Source organism: Hyperoodon ampullatus, assembly GCF_949752795.1.
Source record: "Hyperoodon ampullatus genome assembly, chromosome: 1".
NCBI classification, from domain to species: domain Eukaryota; kingdom Metazoa; phylum Chordata; class Mammalia; order Artiodactyla; family Ziphiidae; genus Hyperoodon; species Hyperoodon ampullatus.
Window position 1 is genome coordinate 222,130,770 of NC_136914.1, and position 15,162 is coordinate 222,145,931.

A 15,162-nucleotide genomic window follows, 5' to 3' on the forward strand; every position below is an offset into this window, starting at 1 on the left:
AGCACGGGCCTTAGAGCACGCGGACTCCAGTAGTTGTGGCGCGTGGGCTCCAGAGCTCAGGCTCAGCAGTTGTGGCTCAAGGGCTTAGCTGCTCTGCAGCATGTGGGATCCTCCTGGACCACGGACCAAATCCATGTCTGCTGCATTGGCAGGTGGATTCTCAGCCACTGCACCACCAGAAAGTCCAAGTGACATTATTTTAGCAAAAAAAAATATCACAGAGTCATAGATGACCAGAGCTGCCAGAGGTCATTCTGGAGTCTAGAATCTAGACCCTGGTTACTTAAAGGAAGGTCTGTGGCCCAGCAGCTTGTTAGAAATGCAGAGTCTCAGGTTTCACCCGAGACCCACAGAATCAGAATATGCATTGTAATAATGTCCCCCAGGTAAGTCACATGCACCTTAAAATTTGCGAAACACTGATCTAGATCTGAAGAGCAACAACATCAGCATTGCTTGGGATCCTGCTGGAAATGCAGGTTCTCAGGCCCATCCCAGTCCCCCTGAATCCAAACCTGTATTTTAATAAGCCCTCCAGGTGATTCTAATGCGAACTAAAGCTGGAGAGACACTTCTGGATCAATGGATCTCTACTTTTTTTTTCACTAAGGCCCACCGTGATAAGACAGAACTCCTTGGCTCACGTAGGCCTCCCTTGGTCTGGTTTCACTTTCCAGGGAAAACAGACTTTGGTCAGAATGAAGGGTCTCTGCGGGTAGTAGACATGCTAATCTTGCCTGCACCGTGTCTCTTCCTGGTTTCTTACTCTTAGTCTTTTTGGGCTGCTAAAACAAAATACCACAGGCTCAGTGGCTTATATACAACAGAAATTTATTGCTCACAGTTCTGGAGGCTGGCAGTCCAAGATCAGGGTGCCAGCATGTTCGGGTTCTGGAGGGAACCCTCTTCCAGGTTGCAGACAGCTGACTTCTTACTGTGTCCTCACATGGTGGAAGGAATGAGCTAGCTCTCTGGGGTCTCTCTTTTTATTTATTTATTTATTTATTTATTTATGGCTGCGTTGGGTCTTCGTTGCTGTGCATGGGCTTTCTCTAGTTGCGGCGAGCAGGGGCTACCCTTCATTGCGGTGTGTGGGCTTCTCATTGCAGTGGCTTCTCTTGTTGCAGAGCACGGGCTCTAGGCGCGCAGGCTTCAGTAGTTGTGGAACGTGGGCTCAGTAGTTGTGGCATGCAGGCTTAGTTGCCCCGTGGCATGTGGGATCTTTCCGGACCAGGGCTCGAACCCGTGTTCACTGCATTGGCAGTTGGATTCTTTTTTTTTTTTTTTGGCTGCATTAGGTCTTCATTGCTGTGTGTGGGCTTTCTCTAGTTGCGCTGAGCGGGGGCTACTCTTTGTTGCAGTGCGCCGGCTTCTCATTGCGGTGGGTTCTCTTGTTGCAGAGCACAGGCTCTAGGCACGTGGGCTTCAGTAGTTGTGGCATGCAGGCTCAGTAGTTGTGGCGCACGGGCTTAGTTGCTCCGCGGCATGTGGGATCTTCCCGGACCAGGGCTCAAACCCGTGTCCCCTGCATTGGCAGGCAGATTCTTAACCACTGGGCCACCAGGGAAGCCCTGGCAGGTGGATTCCTAACCACTGCACCACCAGGGAAGTCCTGGGGGTCTCTTTTATGAGGGCACTAGTCCCAATCATGAGGGCTCCAACCTCATGACCTAATCACCTCCCAAAGGCCCCACCTCCTAAAACCATCACCTTAGGGGTTAGGATTTCAACACATGCTTCTGTGAGAACATAAACTTTCAGACTGCCTTTTGTTGGGGGCATTCCTCCCCCATTCTATGTGGCCGTGGTGAGGCTGTACTCAAGTGCCCCTCCTCGGCACCTAAGTCAGGCTGCATCATCACAGTACCTCTTCCCCCTGAACACGGACATGAGGGCCAGTCAGAGTTCTTTCTGCAACTATCAGGCCAAATTGAGGAAAATGTTCTTTACCATGTGGTTTACCCAGGGCTCTGTGGCCTGGAACTGCCACAGCCGTCCCTCCCCACTGCCTAGAGAGAGCCTGGCCACACGGGGAGAAGGAAGTGAGCCCAGAGAAGAGAGCAGAGCCAGGAAATGGAGAGTCAGAGGACCCAGAACTCCACCATTCGAGCCTCAGAACCAGCTACATCGGAAGCCATCATTGCTAGACTGGTTACAAGAGCCAATACATTCCTTTTAAATTTAAGCCATTTGCTGCTGGGTTTCTGTCACTGGCAACCAAAGAGTCCTAGCTAATACAAGCAAGTCTGGAAGGATTTTACACACGTCTACTACAGCAAAAGAGGATTGGAAGGATTCATATTTAAGCTGAAATTCAGACATGATTTGTAGACTTGTTATTGGAAATGTAAGAGGCCAAGCTCTTACATCCCTGAACACTGGAGTGTTAATGTGCCGCTTGACTAGCTCTGGCCCCAAAGATATAAACAAGAATCTGTTGGGTCTGGATTCTGGGGCAGCTTTTGTCTTTCCTGGTATAAAGGGCAAGACTCAGTTGTCAGAGGCCCTTTTCCCTTTTCCTTTCCTTTCTTTCTTGAAATGCAGACATGATGCCTGGGGGTACAGCAGACATCTTGACAGCATGAATGTGAAAGCCTAAGGATGGTGAAGCAGAAATTTGGAAGTAGACTATTTCCTGACGTTCCTGGGAACTGCTGTACCTGCCCAGGGCTGACTTCCTCTTGGCTTCTTGATATTTGAGAAAGAGTAAGTCTATCTGGTTGAGCAACTATAGGTGGATGTCTGTTACATGCAGCCAAAACAACTCTAACTTATACTATGCTCTTCTGTTACATCCAAAGAAAGGTCATGGACTTTTGGGTTAGGTCTGAGCCCACACTTAGAGAGATCTGTTGCCTTGGACCAACATGTCATTCTTCAGGTGAGAGACTCGGGTCTCTGTATTCATTTCCTATTATTGCTGTAACACATTAGCACAAACTTAGTGGCTTAAAAAACACAAATTTGTTCTCTTACGGTTCTAGAGGCAAGAAGTCCTAAAATCAAGGTGTTCTCAGGGCTGTATTCCTCTGGAGGCTGTAGGGGAGAATCTATTTCTTCACCTTTTCCAGCTCCTAGAGGCTGCCTGCATTTCGTGGCTCATGGCTCCTTCATATTCAAGCCCAGCAGCGTAGCATTTTCAAATCTCTCTCTCACCTCGGCATGACGTGTTGTCATGTCTCCTCTGACTCTTCTCCTGCCTCCCTCTTTCCTTTATAAGGACTCTTGTGATCAGATCGAGCCCATGTGGATCATCCTGGATAATGTCACATTTCCAGATCTTTAGCTTAATCACATCTGCAAAGTCCCCTTTGCCATGTGAGGTAACACACTCACAGGTCCTGGGAAGTAGGACGTGGGCACCTTCAAGGAGCCATTATTCTGTCTCCGTAATCTTAGATATAGAAAGTGATTTGCCCAAGGTCATGCCCAGCTAATGGGAGAGGGAGAACTATGCGTGGACTCACCACCACAGGCAGAAGTGCCCTTTCTCCTCTTCCTCTTTGGCATGAAGCTAAAGCCCAGCCATGCTTCAAGGTCCATTTCAGGCTGCCCCTCTGCTCAGAAACCACAGCTGCCCTCCACAGCCCACAGAGTCCATCGTCTTGGCTGTGTCTGTCACTCACTGGCACTCTGCACATGTTTGATCAGTAATCTTAAAAGTGTACATCTTGTTCTCTGCCCAGTCTTGACTCAAAGGCAAAGATCACACTTTAGACCTTTTTGGACCCTGGGACCCACTGAGCCTACAGAGTTGAAGTTCAATACATGGGGGATGTATGGCTCATGATGATCCTGGTAGATTATCCAGACTGACTCACTCAGTTCCTGTACCACAGAATCTGGAATGCAAACACTGCATTTCCCAGACTCCCTTGCAGGTTGCACTAGGTTCCACCAAGCCAGACATGATGAAAGTGAGATGGTGACCATAGGTGGAGAGAATTCTCTGAAGGTATGGTGGGTGGATTTGGTTCTTTCGGGGCAGTACTATCAGGTCCCTGTCATCTTAAGTGCCAAGTGATGGGGCAGTATTCTCAGTGGAACAATGAAATTGGGCATTTCTCAGAGCTGCACGGCTCTTTGCTGTGCAGTACCTGAGCTTGGTTACCCAGTCCCCCTGGAAACCTGTAAGCTCCTTGATGCCTTGTATAAACATACCCCTCTAGCTGGAGAAGTTTCTATTGTCTGCAGCTAAGAACCATGATTTTTTTTAAAAATTTATTTTATTTATTTATTTTTGGCTGCATTGGGTCTTTTTTGCTGTGTGTGGGCCTTCTCTAGTTGCGGCGAGCAGGGGCTACTCTTCATTGTGGTGCTCTGGCTTCTCATTGTGGTGGCTTCTCTTGTTGCGGAGCTCAGGCTCTAGGCGCACGGGCTTCAGTAGTTGTGGCACATGGGCTCAGTAGTTGTGGCTCACAGGCTGTAGAGCGCAGGCTCAGTAGCTGTGGTGCACGGGCTTAGTTGCTCCACAGCATGTGGGATCTTCCCAGACCAGGGCTTGAACCCGTGACCCCTGCATTGGCAGGCAGATTCTTAACCACTGCACCACCAGGGAAGCCCAAGAACCATGACTAATATGAGGTCTCGGGCTTCCCTGGTGGCGCAGTGGTTGAGAGTCCGCCTGCCGATGCAGGGGACGCGGGTTTGTGCCCCGGTCCGGGAGGATCCCACATGCCATGGAGCGGCTAGGCCCGTGAGCCATGGCCGCTGAGCCTGCGCGTCCGGAGCCTGTGCTCCACAACGGGAGAGGCCACAAGAGTGAGAGGCCTGCGTACCGCAAAAAAAAAAAAAAAAGAAAAAAAAAAAATGAGGTCTCACATTCATTTCTCCCCCAACCAGATTGTAAATCCGCAAAGGGCAGGAACTATATTTTATATTTCTCCTGTAAAATCAGCAGAGTACACAGTTTTCCTAGTAAACTTATCAACATGACAGGCATGATTCATTGAACTGGGTTAAAGTTCTAATATTCTGATGAATTCTTCATTCCATCTGTGAATCAAGAGCCTGAAACAAAATGGCCACCCTAATATGGTCTTCTTTTGAAACCTTAAAGTTAAGTCAGGCTAAGAGAAGTCAATTTAAAAAAATAATAAATTTATTTATTTTTGGCCGCATTGGGTCTTTGTTGCTGTGCGCAGGCTTTCTCTAGTTGCAGCGAGCAGGGCTACTCTTCATTGCAGTGCACGGGCATCTCATTGTGGTGGCTTCTCTTGTTGCAGAGCATGGGCTCTAGGTGCACAGGCTTCGGTAGTTGTGGCACACGGGCTCAGTAGTTGTGGCTCGTGGGCTCTAGAACGCAGCCTCAGTAGTTGTGGCGCATGGGCTTAGTTGCTCCGCGTCATGTGGGATCTTCCGGGACCAGGGCTCGAACCCGTGTCCCTTGCTTTGGCAGGCGGATTCTTAACTGCTGTGCCACCAGGGAAGTCCTAGAAGTCAATTTTTTTGAAGTTTCAGTTTAAACACTTGAAAGGGTCAGAAGGGCAGTTAAGGAAACTCTTCCCCTTTTCTATCAACTTTTATTTATTACAAAAACAATGTAACATTAAATAGAATGTAAAAATTCATCCAAAATCTTACTGGGCTAACACATTGCAATATTCCCATTTTCTTCTCAGCCATTCCTATGCCTTATTTTGTAGGCAGTGGTCTACATACATGCATTCTGCTTTTTTTTTTTTTTTTTTGGCTGCACCACTCCGTGTGTGGGATCTTAGTTCCTCAACGAGGGATGGAACCCACGCCCCCTGCATTGGAAGCCGAGTCTTAACCACTGGACAGCTAGGGAAGTCCCTCTGCTTTTTCACACAATGTTATATCATGAGCGTTTTTCATGTTGTAACCTAGTCTTCCTTTTTTCATGGCATAATATTTCTGTCAGTAGCCATCTTATCAGTTCTTGAACAATTCCGGTCCCTGAACATTTATTTTTCTTCCAGCTTGTTTTGGCATCATAGCTTACACTTCAGACATGTCTTTAGAGATTCGTTACCTTATCATTGCTTCTCAGGCGCGCAGCATTGTCCAGTCTGTGGGCCCAACTATCTCCATTGCTTTTAGGAGTGTCATCGGGCCACAGGAAAACACCAATGAAGGTCTTGCGTGTTCTCTTTAATTTTTGTTACTTTTCCGTTTGCCTCCTCGTCCCAATCTGCCTTGCTCTAATTTTTAGGGAGGTTGACCCTTTATCCACTGATCTCCAGGTGAAAAGGCTCCCAATTTGGGGGCGCGTGACTCGGGAGTCGGGAAGCAGCGCCCGTCTTGCCGGGTTTGCGCCCGGCCACGCCCCACCGGACCAGCTCTGCCCCGCCCCGCCCGCGGGACTACACTTCCCAGGCACCCCTACGCGGCGAGCACGGCCGCAGCTTCCAGCAGCCGGCTGGGGCCGAGGTGCAGGAGAGACGCAATGGCTGCGTGGGGCGAGCGGCTGGCCGGCGTGCGCGGGGTGCTGCTCGACATCTCAGGCGTGCTGTACGACGGCGGTGAGGGCGGCGGCGCACCGATCCCAGGCTCTGTGGAGGCGCTGGCGAGGTGAGTGGGCCGCGCGGGCCGCCTGGAGCGCCCGGGGCTGTGCTCAGCCGGGTCCTGTGGGCCGCTGCCGGGGGGCGGGGCGGGGCTGCTGCTCTGGCCCCGCCCCGCCCGGCGAGCGGAGGGCTGGTCCCGGGAGAATCGCGCTGCAGCCCCCGGGTGTGCCAGGCATCCGGCGTCCCTGGGTGAGCACCGGGCCTCTGCTGGTTAGAGTTGCGCCACTGTCCAACAGGGCAGCCCCGCTCCTTACCTTTGAGCGCTTGGAATGTGGCAAGTCTGAATTTAGATGTGGTGTAAATGTACAACCCACCCCGGATTTCGAAGACTTAGTGAGAAAAAATGTATAAAGTTCATTGTATTGTTTTATATTGGTTACATATTGAAATGATAGTAATTTGAATATGTTAGCTTAAATAAAATATATTAAATTAATTCCACCTTCTTCTTTTAACCTTTGTTAATGTGGTTACCAGAAAACTTTAAATTACATACGTGGCTGGCATTGTAATTCAGTTGGACTGCCTTGACTGTCTGCTTAGACGGTAGGAGGGCGTCTTGCCACCAAGTCTTGTGCACAGAGGACACTGCCAGGACCACTGTTGGCACCACTGGGCCCTGGGCTTTGTAATTGCCACTGGAATCGCAGAACCAGAGGGTAAGAGGGGGCATGGGGTGAAGTGGAGGAGGAAGTGCCTTCCATCTGAAGGGGACAGTGGCTGCAAAGCCTGAGGCGGAGGAGAGCTCGGCAGATCGCACGCACTCGGAACTGAAGAGCGAGTCGGGACTAGCGAGGGTGAGCATGGCTACAGCAGGCAGGGACCTGAGGGTCACAGAGAGCTGTCTGGATTCCATACTGGGTGCAATGAGAAGTCACTGAAGATTTTAGGCAGGAGTGTCGTGTGATCTGATTTATGTTTTCAAGACATTTAAATGTAGAAAGTGAAACCATATAAGTAAATGAAAACAGGAGAGATTCCCTTTGAAATCTTGGAGTAGGAGAATACCTTTGTAGCTACGCCTCAAAACCTAGAAATCGACAACAACAACAAATCAACAGCCCAATAGAAAGATGCACAAAGGATATAAACAACTCATAGGAAAGGAAAACAAATAGAAACACAAAGGAAAAGCATAGGAAAGATGCTCAGCCTTACTCGAATAAGAGAAGTGCAAAGTAAAACTATCCTGAGATGCCTTTTTTCATCAATTTGAGAAAATTGGCCAAAATCCACAACTTTGGGAACGCATTCTCTTGGTGAGAGTTTGTGGAAGCAGACCCCGTCTTATATTGCTCGTGGAAGATGCATTTGGCATTATCTATCAGCATACTGCCTCATACACGAGAAATGACATAGGTGGGAGGTCTTTCATGGCAGTGCCTTGAAAAATAGCAAAAGACTGGAAACAGCTCAACTATCCATCGCTAGGGGAGTATTACAGTCTATCCTTCTACACAGCGGAATTCCATGCTGCATAAAAAAGAACGAGCATGCCTGCCATGTAGACGTGCTGTCAGTGAAGACAGGATGTACACTGTGCCGTCTTTTGGGTGGAAGAGGCAGAAATGCAAGCATGTGTTCCTGCTGGTGTGTTTGTATAAGGAAACTGGGGGGAAGAGCTTCAACCTGTGAAGAGCTGGAAGGCAAGTGATTGGGGAGAACTAGGTGGTTGGGGGTAGGGATGGGAGCAAGGCTCTTCCCTCGGTAACTTTGTATATAAACTTTTTTTTTTTTTTTGCCGTACGCGGGCCTCTCACTGTTGTGGCCTCTCCCGTTGCGGAGCACAGGCTCCGGAGCGCAGGCTCAGCGGCCATGGCCCACGGGCCCAGCCGCTCCACGGCATGTGGGATCTTCCCAGACCGGGGCACGAACCCACGTCCCTTGCATCAGCAGGTGGACTCTCAACCACTGTGCCACCAGGGAAGCCTTATAAACATTTTTTAAAGTTTTGAACCATGTGGATATATTTCCCATTCAAGATATCAAATTACAAATATTTTGTCAATTTTGTCTCAAAAAGTGCTGGAAAAAAATACTGCACCAGAAAAAAAAATATTTTAAGAAGATCTCTGGCTGCAAAGTGGAGAGTGAGCTGGCAGTGGGGCAGACGGCCGGGCTCCAGAGGAAACAGGGGAACAGCCAGTTGGGAGACCCTTGTGTGGTCCAGGGAGACATGATAGGACGTGGACTAGGGGGCGGCAATGGAGATGAAGAGAAGGGGGTGAATTAGATGTTTTGGGAGTAGAACCAATGGGACCTGCCTATGTGTTGGATATTGCGGGGAACAGGGAGAAGATGAAATAAAGAATGGCTCCGGTGTTGGACTGGAGCACCTGAGGGGATGGAGAGGGGCGCAGAGGGGTGCAGGCAGGTGCCACGATGGCCCTTGATGCAGTGCTTGGCACACAATACACGCCATGAGTATGACAGTTAAACGTCACATCCCATGTTTGTTTGTTTGTTTGTTTTTGTGAAAAAGACAAACTTTATGGAGCCCCCAGCCCTCATTCTCTTTCTCCTGCACAGTCTTGGTTCCCCGGAGACACCCAGTCCAGCGGGCAGCAGTGAGACCCACTTTCTGGCCAGCAGAGGCATCTCTGAGGATGGTAGAGGGTTTGCCGACGTGGTGGTGGTTGCCACCTCCGAAGGGATGCTCAGCAGGGTTCATGGCCACACCCCGCACGCATGGCCAGCAATTCCTCTTTGCCTTATACTTGTGGTAGGCACGGCTGGCCTTCAGAATGGGCTTGTCAACGCGGCCACCTCTAGCCACCACACTGACCACAGCTCTGTTGGTGGAGGAGATGACCTTCTTGGAGCCCAAGGGCAGCTTCACTCTGGTCTTCTTTGTCTCAGGGTTGTGGGAGATGACAGTCACATAGTTCCCAGAGGCTCTGGCCAGCTTGCCCCAGTCACCAGGCTTCTCCTCCAGACAGCACACAATGGTACCCCCAGGTACGGTACCCCCGGGAGCACATTGCCGATGCTGAGTTGGGCCTGCTCGCCGCAGTACACGAACTGGCCAGTGTGGTTGCCCTCGGTGGTGATGAACATCTCTGTCCGCTTCTTAAAACGGTATGGATCCCGGAAGACCACCTTGGCAAGGGTCATGCTGCAGCCCGGGTCGTGGATGGTGTCCTTCACGGTACCCTTGATGTAGCCGTGTTGCTCAGCAAAGTCCACGACGTGCAGAGACGTGGTGTCCTTTCAGTGCTTCACGTGCACGCGGAACGTGGAGCCGGCGCCCTTCCTCTGCCCACAGATCCCGCGGCCCATGGCAGCAGTCTGCTGAGGAGCGCGGCCGAAAGAGCACGTCCCATGTTGATATAGGAATTCCTGTTGTACGTGCTTTTAATTTTTTAAAAATCAGGGCCACTTAAAAAAAAACTTTATATTGAAGTAAAGTACACATCTGTTCTTCTATTGAGGGGGTGTAGTTTCCCGTTTTCAGTTATTTTGAATAGTGCTGCCATGAACATTCTAGAACATGTCTGGTGAATGCATGGGTGCATTTCTGCTGGGTACAGACCTAGGAGTGGAATTGCTGGTCATAAGATAGGCATATGTTCATTGCTAGAAGATGCTGTCAAATCGTTTCCCAAAGTGGTATATGTGAGAGTCCCCGTGGCTCTGTGTCCTCACCAACACATGGGTTTGTCAGTCCTTTGCATTTTATTTATTTATTTATTTATTTATTTAAACTAATTTACATTTTCATTCATTCTTAAAAATTTTTTAGGGGTTCTCTGGTGGTGCAGTGGTTGAGAGTCCGCCTGCCGATGCAGGGGACACGGGTTCGTGCCCCGGTCCGGGAGGATCCCACGTGCCGCGGAGCGGCTGGGCCCATGAGCCATGGCCGCTGAGCCTGCGCGTCCGGAGTCTGTGCTCCGCAACGGGAGAGGCCACAACAGGGAGAGGCCCGCGTACCGCAAAAAAAAAAAAAAAAAAAAAAAATTTTAAAGTTAATTAATTAATTAATTTTATTTTTGGCTGCTTTGGGTCTTTATTGCATGCAGGCTTTCTCTAGTTGCGGCGAGCGGGGGCTACTCTTCCTTGTGGTGCGTGGGCTTCTCATTGCCTTGGCTTCTCTTGTTGCGGAGCACGGGTTCTAGGCGCGCGGGCTTCAATAGTTGTGGCATGTGGGCTCAGTAGTTGTGGCTCGCGGGCTGTAGAGCGCAGGCTCAGCAGTTGTGGCGCACGGGCTTAGTTGCTCCGCAGCATGTGGGATCTTCCCGGACCAGGGCTCGAACCCTAACCTATACCCTATACCCTGTATTCATATCCTAACCTATACTCCAAACCTTACCTGTTCGCTCACCCTAACCCTAACCCTAACACTAAACCTTACCCTAACCCTGCATTAGCAGGCAGATTCTTAACCACTGTGCCACCAGGGAATTCCCGAAGTTCTTTGCATTTTAGCAGGGTCATTTTTGCCTCAAAACCTGAGAAATAAAGTAGGTCAAGGATATGGACAGAGACTCGGTCCCTCCCCGTCTACCTTCTGCTGAGGAGCACAGAGTGGATTCAGCAGTGGCTTTGGAATAGGTAGGGCTGATTGTGAGCCCTTGTTTCCAGTCAGTAATGTGGGTCTGGTGTGCACCCCTCCCGGGCCAGTGAGGCTCCAGGCGTCTCCCAGCACCAGAAAAGCTGGCAGCTCTCATAGAGCTTCCTCTATGCTGGGCGTCCCCGTTTATGTCATGTAGTCCCCCTAACAGCGTGGGGGTGGGAGGAGGTTATCTCCCTCAATCAGCTGAAGCCACTGCGGCTCAGGGCTTGCTAGGGTCTCAGCTGGGATGGCCCAGGGACCATGGGAACCCAGGTCTGCGTGACTCCTAACCGCTGTGCTGGACCCATACTTAGAGTCCTTTGAGGGAGAAGCGGGCATTGGAAGAGGTCAGGGGCTTCTCTCTAGCAGTCTCCCCTGGGTGATGCTCCCCCTGATACACTGTCCAACATACACCTGCACAGATTCCAGGCTGTGACTCGAAGGAGGGTGATCCCTGGTCCTTTAACCTCTGTGGGTTTGGCGCTGGCATCTTCCAACAGATCCCCGGGAGTTGTTTGTCCTGATTTGCTTTAATTCAACTGATTTATCTAGCTGGAGTGTCTTTGGTAGCAACTACACTGTATAAATCTAGCAGCGGTATAATAACTGGATATACTAACAGTCCTAAAATACATCCCAGCCAGTTTTGTAGCTGAGAGAGGGGAGAAGTGCCTTCCCCATAGTGTGTGGGACTGTTTCCGGTGAGGGGACGTAGTTCTCATTATATCAGGGGAGTTGATCGTCCTGGAGGATGAGGCCTGGCCCCTCTGAACCCTCCCCGGGACTCCATGCCACAGGACCGCGTCCCCGTGCCTTTTCCTGCTCCACCAGGGCCTTCCCGAGTGACCCTTGTGGCCCCTTCTCTCCCTCTGCCCACTTCACCCCCTTGCTCCCAGTTATACAGACTTTCGGGGGGTTTTCACTGACAAGCCCCTTAGCAGCCCAGCACCCGCAGAGCCTGGGCCCTTCACGCTGCGGCACCCTCTGGCTCTCACCCACGTTCCTTTTCTCTCTTCAGCTCTTGTGCTGGCTCTTTAAAGACTAGGTCCCTCCACCTAGGCCCGGCCTCCAGTGGCCAGCTGATTACACTCAGGCCCAAGGAAGCCGCCCATGCCCTCCTGTGGGGCCCCCGGGGCCCAGCATCCAGACCCTCCTGGCAGTGAGTGTATGTGGGCAACTTCCCCCAGTAAAATCTGCCTGCTTTTGGAGTTTCCCTGGGGCTGTCAGACTTGGGGACACGGCTCTTTCCCGGGCCAGGCCTGCTGGCCAAGGTGAATAACGCCAGGCTTCCACCACTTTTTGTAGTTTTTGCAGCCACAGCCTGCACTCTGTGGCCTCCTTGATATGCAAGGCTGGCTTTGAAGTCACAAGGGAGCTCAGAGGAAGTTCCCAGGGAGAGCAGCGCTGCAGAGGGGCAGCGTGATGGGGGTCCCGGGGCCCTGGGGGACGTTTGCCTCCATGGCATCTCCCCAGTGCCATGGGTTCCCAAACAGCACCTTCTGTTCTGGGAACCCCGGTGGGGTTCACCACTTCTCTTCCTAGACTTTCTGTGGTGACAGGTGTCCTCAAGTTTTTGGAAAGTTTCCCACCTGTTTGGGGACACAGAGCACATGGGGAGTATTAGCTCTGCTTTTTAAAACAATACAGACCACCATAATAGCAGTCACTGACGATCAAGCTACCTTCACAACCAGCGCTTTTCAAAGCCGGGACAGAGGCTCAGAGAGATTTGGGAAGTGGCCAAAGTGGAGAAAGTGGCTGGGCCAGGGTTCCCTCCCTTCCTGCCCCCTGTCCCCTGCCCTGCCCCGGTCCACCTGACGCCAAGCCCCAGTTTTCCCCGCAGTACCACACTGCTTCTCATTAAAGATGCACTTGTTCATTCATGCACTCACCCAACAAATATTTATTGAGTGCTTCTTTTATACTAAAAACACCGCTGTAGGCATTGGGACAAGGGGCAGTGAGTGGGGCAGATGGAAGTCCCTGCTCTCGGGAAGCTGACCGTCCAGTATGGGGAGAGCAGTGTCAACAGCACCCGGAAAGGCTAGTGTCAGGTGGAGAGAGACTGAGCCGCCAGGGCGATGGGGAGCCGGTGATGTGTGAGCTGGGCTCTGCAGCTGTCATCTGGGCCAGGAATGTCCCAGATTGGAGAACAGGAGGTCCAGGCTTCCTGGAGCCGCTGGGCACGGTGCTGGCCAGGTGGAGCCCTCTTACTGTGCTAGGACTTGGGGGTGGGCGTGGTCATGGGACATCTGTAACCGGCCCGGGTCCCCCCATCAGGCCCTTTATTGGAGTCCATTCTTGGGCAGTTGGGCTCCCCGAGGGGAGCCATTCAGAGGCAGGGCTGGGCACAGCGGGGGCTGCAGGGGCCGGCCCCCGGGCTGGTCAGCACAAAGGGGGGCCCCAGAGGCATCTGCATGTGAAAGGCGGGTGGGCATTTACTGCATCCTGTCTCGGGCCACTAAAGCACATCTGCTGGGCCCAGCCCGGCCCAGCCTTTTTGCGGCCGGCGGAAGGAAGCAGGCTCGGCCTCGACCCAGGGCAGCCTCATAAAGCAATTCCCACCCAGGACGACCAGACCCGCGACCCATCCCTCCAGTGGGCACCAGGAGCCCTGGGACCCTGTTGTTACTCGGGCCCCTCCCAGCAGGTCTTAGAGCCAGAGGAACAGGGCCAGGGAACTTGTCTGAAGTGTGGCCTAGGACCAAGGCCCTCCTTGATGCTCGGCCACCCTGGCTCCATCGGGCCCCAGGGACACAGGCCGCCCAGGAGTGACTGTGAGAGAGCTGGGAGCCTCTCCCTGCGTTGCCTCGTCCCATCCCCCATGTGGCCCAGCACCTGCCAGAGGAGGCTCTTAAGGCTATCAGAGGGGGCGGGCCGTTTGTTTGAGTTCATTTAGGCCAACAACAGCTTTCCTGACTCACCCTGGACCTTGGACAAGGTGTGTTTGCTGAGAATGCCCTGTCACTTGTGCTGCCGTTTCCTTTCTGCGGGTGAACTAGGCTGACTTCAGAGTTGGGGGCCAGGTGAGAGAACGATGCTCTCTTCCCAGGCTGAGTACTGGTTTCATAACATCCATGGTTTAGGCTTCCCAAGGCAGAGGTGGCTTCCTTCTTGTAAACCATCCCACTAGCGCAGGAACGTACTAAGTAAAAAGTCCAAATCCTCATCCCCAGCCCCACCCTAGTCATTTCCCCCAGGGGGACCCTGTAGCTCCTTCCACGCCTTTTCCCCTGTGTTTCCCCCAAAACGCAGGAGATTCTAAGAAGCCTCCCCTCCCCTTGCTGGCTCTCGTCCAGTTCCATGGTCCCCCCATCACACCCCCCACGACCCCCCACTCCTTGGGCAGCACTGCTGCTCAAGAAACATGTTCTGTTGGTTCACAGGTCACTGGAGGCTGGAGTTGCCCGCAGATCCCGAGCCAGTGGTCTCAAACTTATGTCGCCTCAGAGCATTTATCTCCTAAATGAAATCTGAGGTAGAATCCCCCCAATTTTAAAAACAGATAAAAGAGCAATGTTTGAATGGTGTGTATTTTCTCTGTTCAAATATGCAATACCGATTATGAGGTCAGTCAGTGAAAATGATGAAAGTGTCTTTTTTTTGGCCACACCCCAGGGCAGGCGGGATCTCCACCAGGGATCAAACCCGCGCCCCATGCAGTGGAAGGCGGAGTCTTAACCACTGCGGCTGCTTTCCACTAGCTGTTTTACATTTGGCAGTGTATATATGTCTATGCCACTCTCTCACTTTGTCCCAGCTTACCCTTCCCCCTCCCCGTATAGCACAGGGAGATCAGCTCGGTGCTTTGTGACCACCTAGAGGGGTGGGATAGGGAGGGTGGGAGGGAGGGAGACGCAAGAGGGAAGGGATATGGGAACATATGTATATGTATAGCTGATTCACTTTGTTATAAAGCAGAAACTAACACACCATTGTAAAGCAATTGTACTCCAAAAAAGATGTTAAAAAAAAATAACAGTACTAAAGTCTGGGGCAGTGGACAGCTCAACAGTACATATGTGTATAATTTTATATTTGTGGCTAGAAACAACCTGCGTGTCTATCAGGAGGGAACAAGGG

General features: G+C 51.5%; 1 protein-coding gene and 1 pseudogene across 3 annotated transcripts in view; one reads left to right on the forward strand and one right to left on the reverse strand.

Moving 5' to 3' along the window:
- Positions 1–6,409: 6,409 nt before the first annotated feature.
- Positions 6,410–15,162, forward strand: part of LHPP (phospholysine phosphohistidine inorganic pyrophosphate phosphatase) — a gene marked incomplete at both ends in the record, with an annotated part of 137,845 nt that continues 129,092 nt past the window's right edge. For both annotated transcript variants that reach the window (XM_079704854.1, XM_079704855.1), the window contains one exon: positions 6,410–6,534. In XM_079704854.1, coding sequence (XP_079560980.1) covers positions 6,410–6,534 — 125 coding nt within the window. The remainder of the gene's footprint in view (positions 6,535–15,162) is intronic.
- On the reverse strand, positions 8,792–9,806 carry LOC307070170 (large ribosomal subunit protein uL2-like; annotated as a pseudogene). The gene is made up of 2 exons: positions 9,016–9,806; positions 8,792–8,863 (listed from the first exon to the last, which is right to left on the reverse strand). The product of its transcript is annotated as a large ribosomal subunit protein uL2-like (transcript).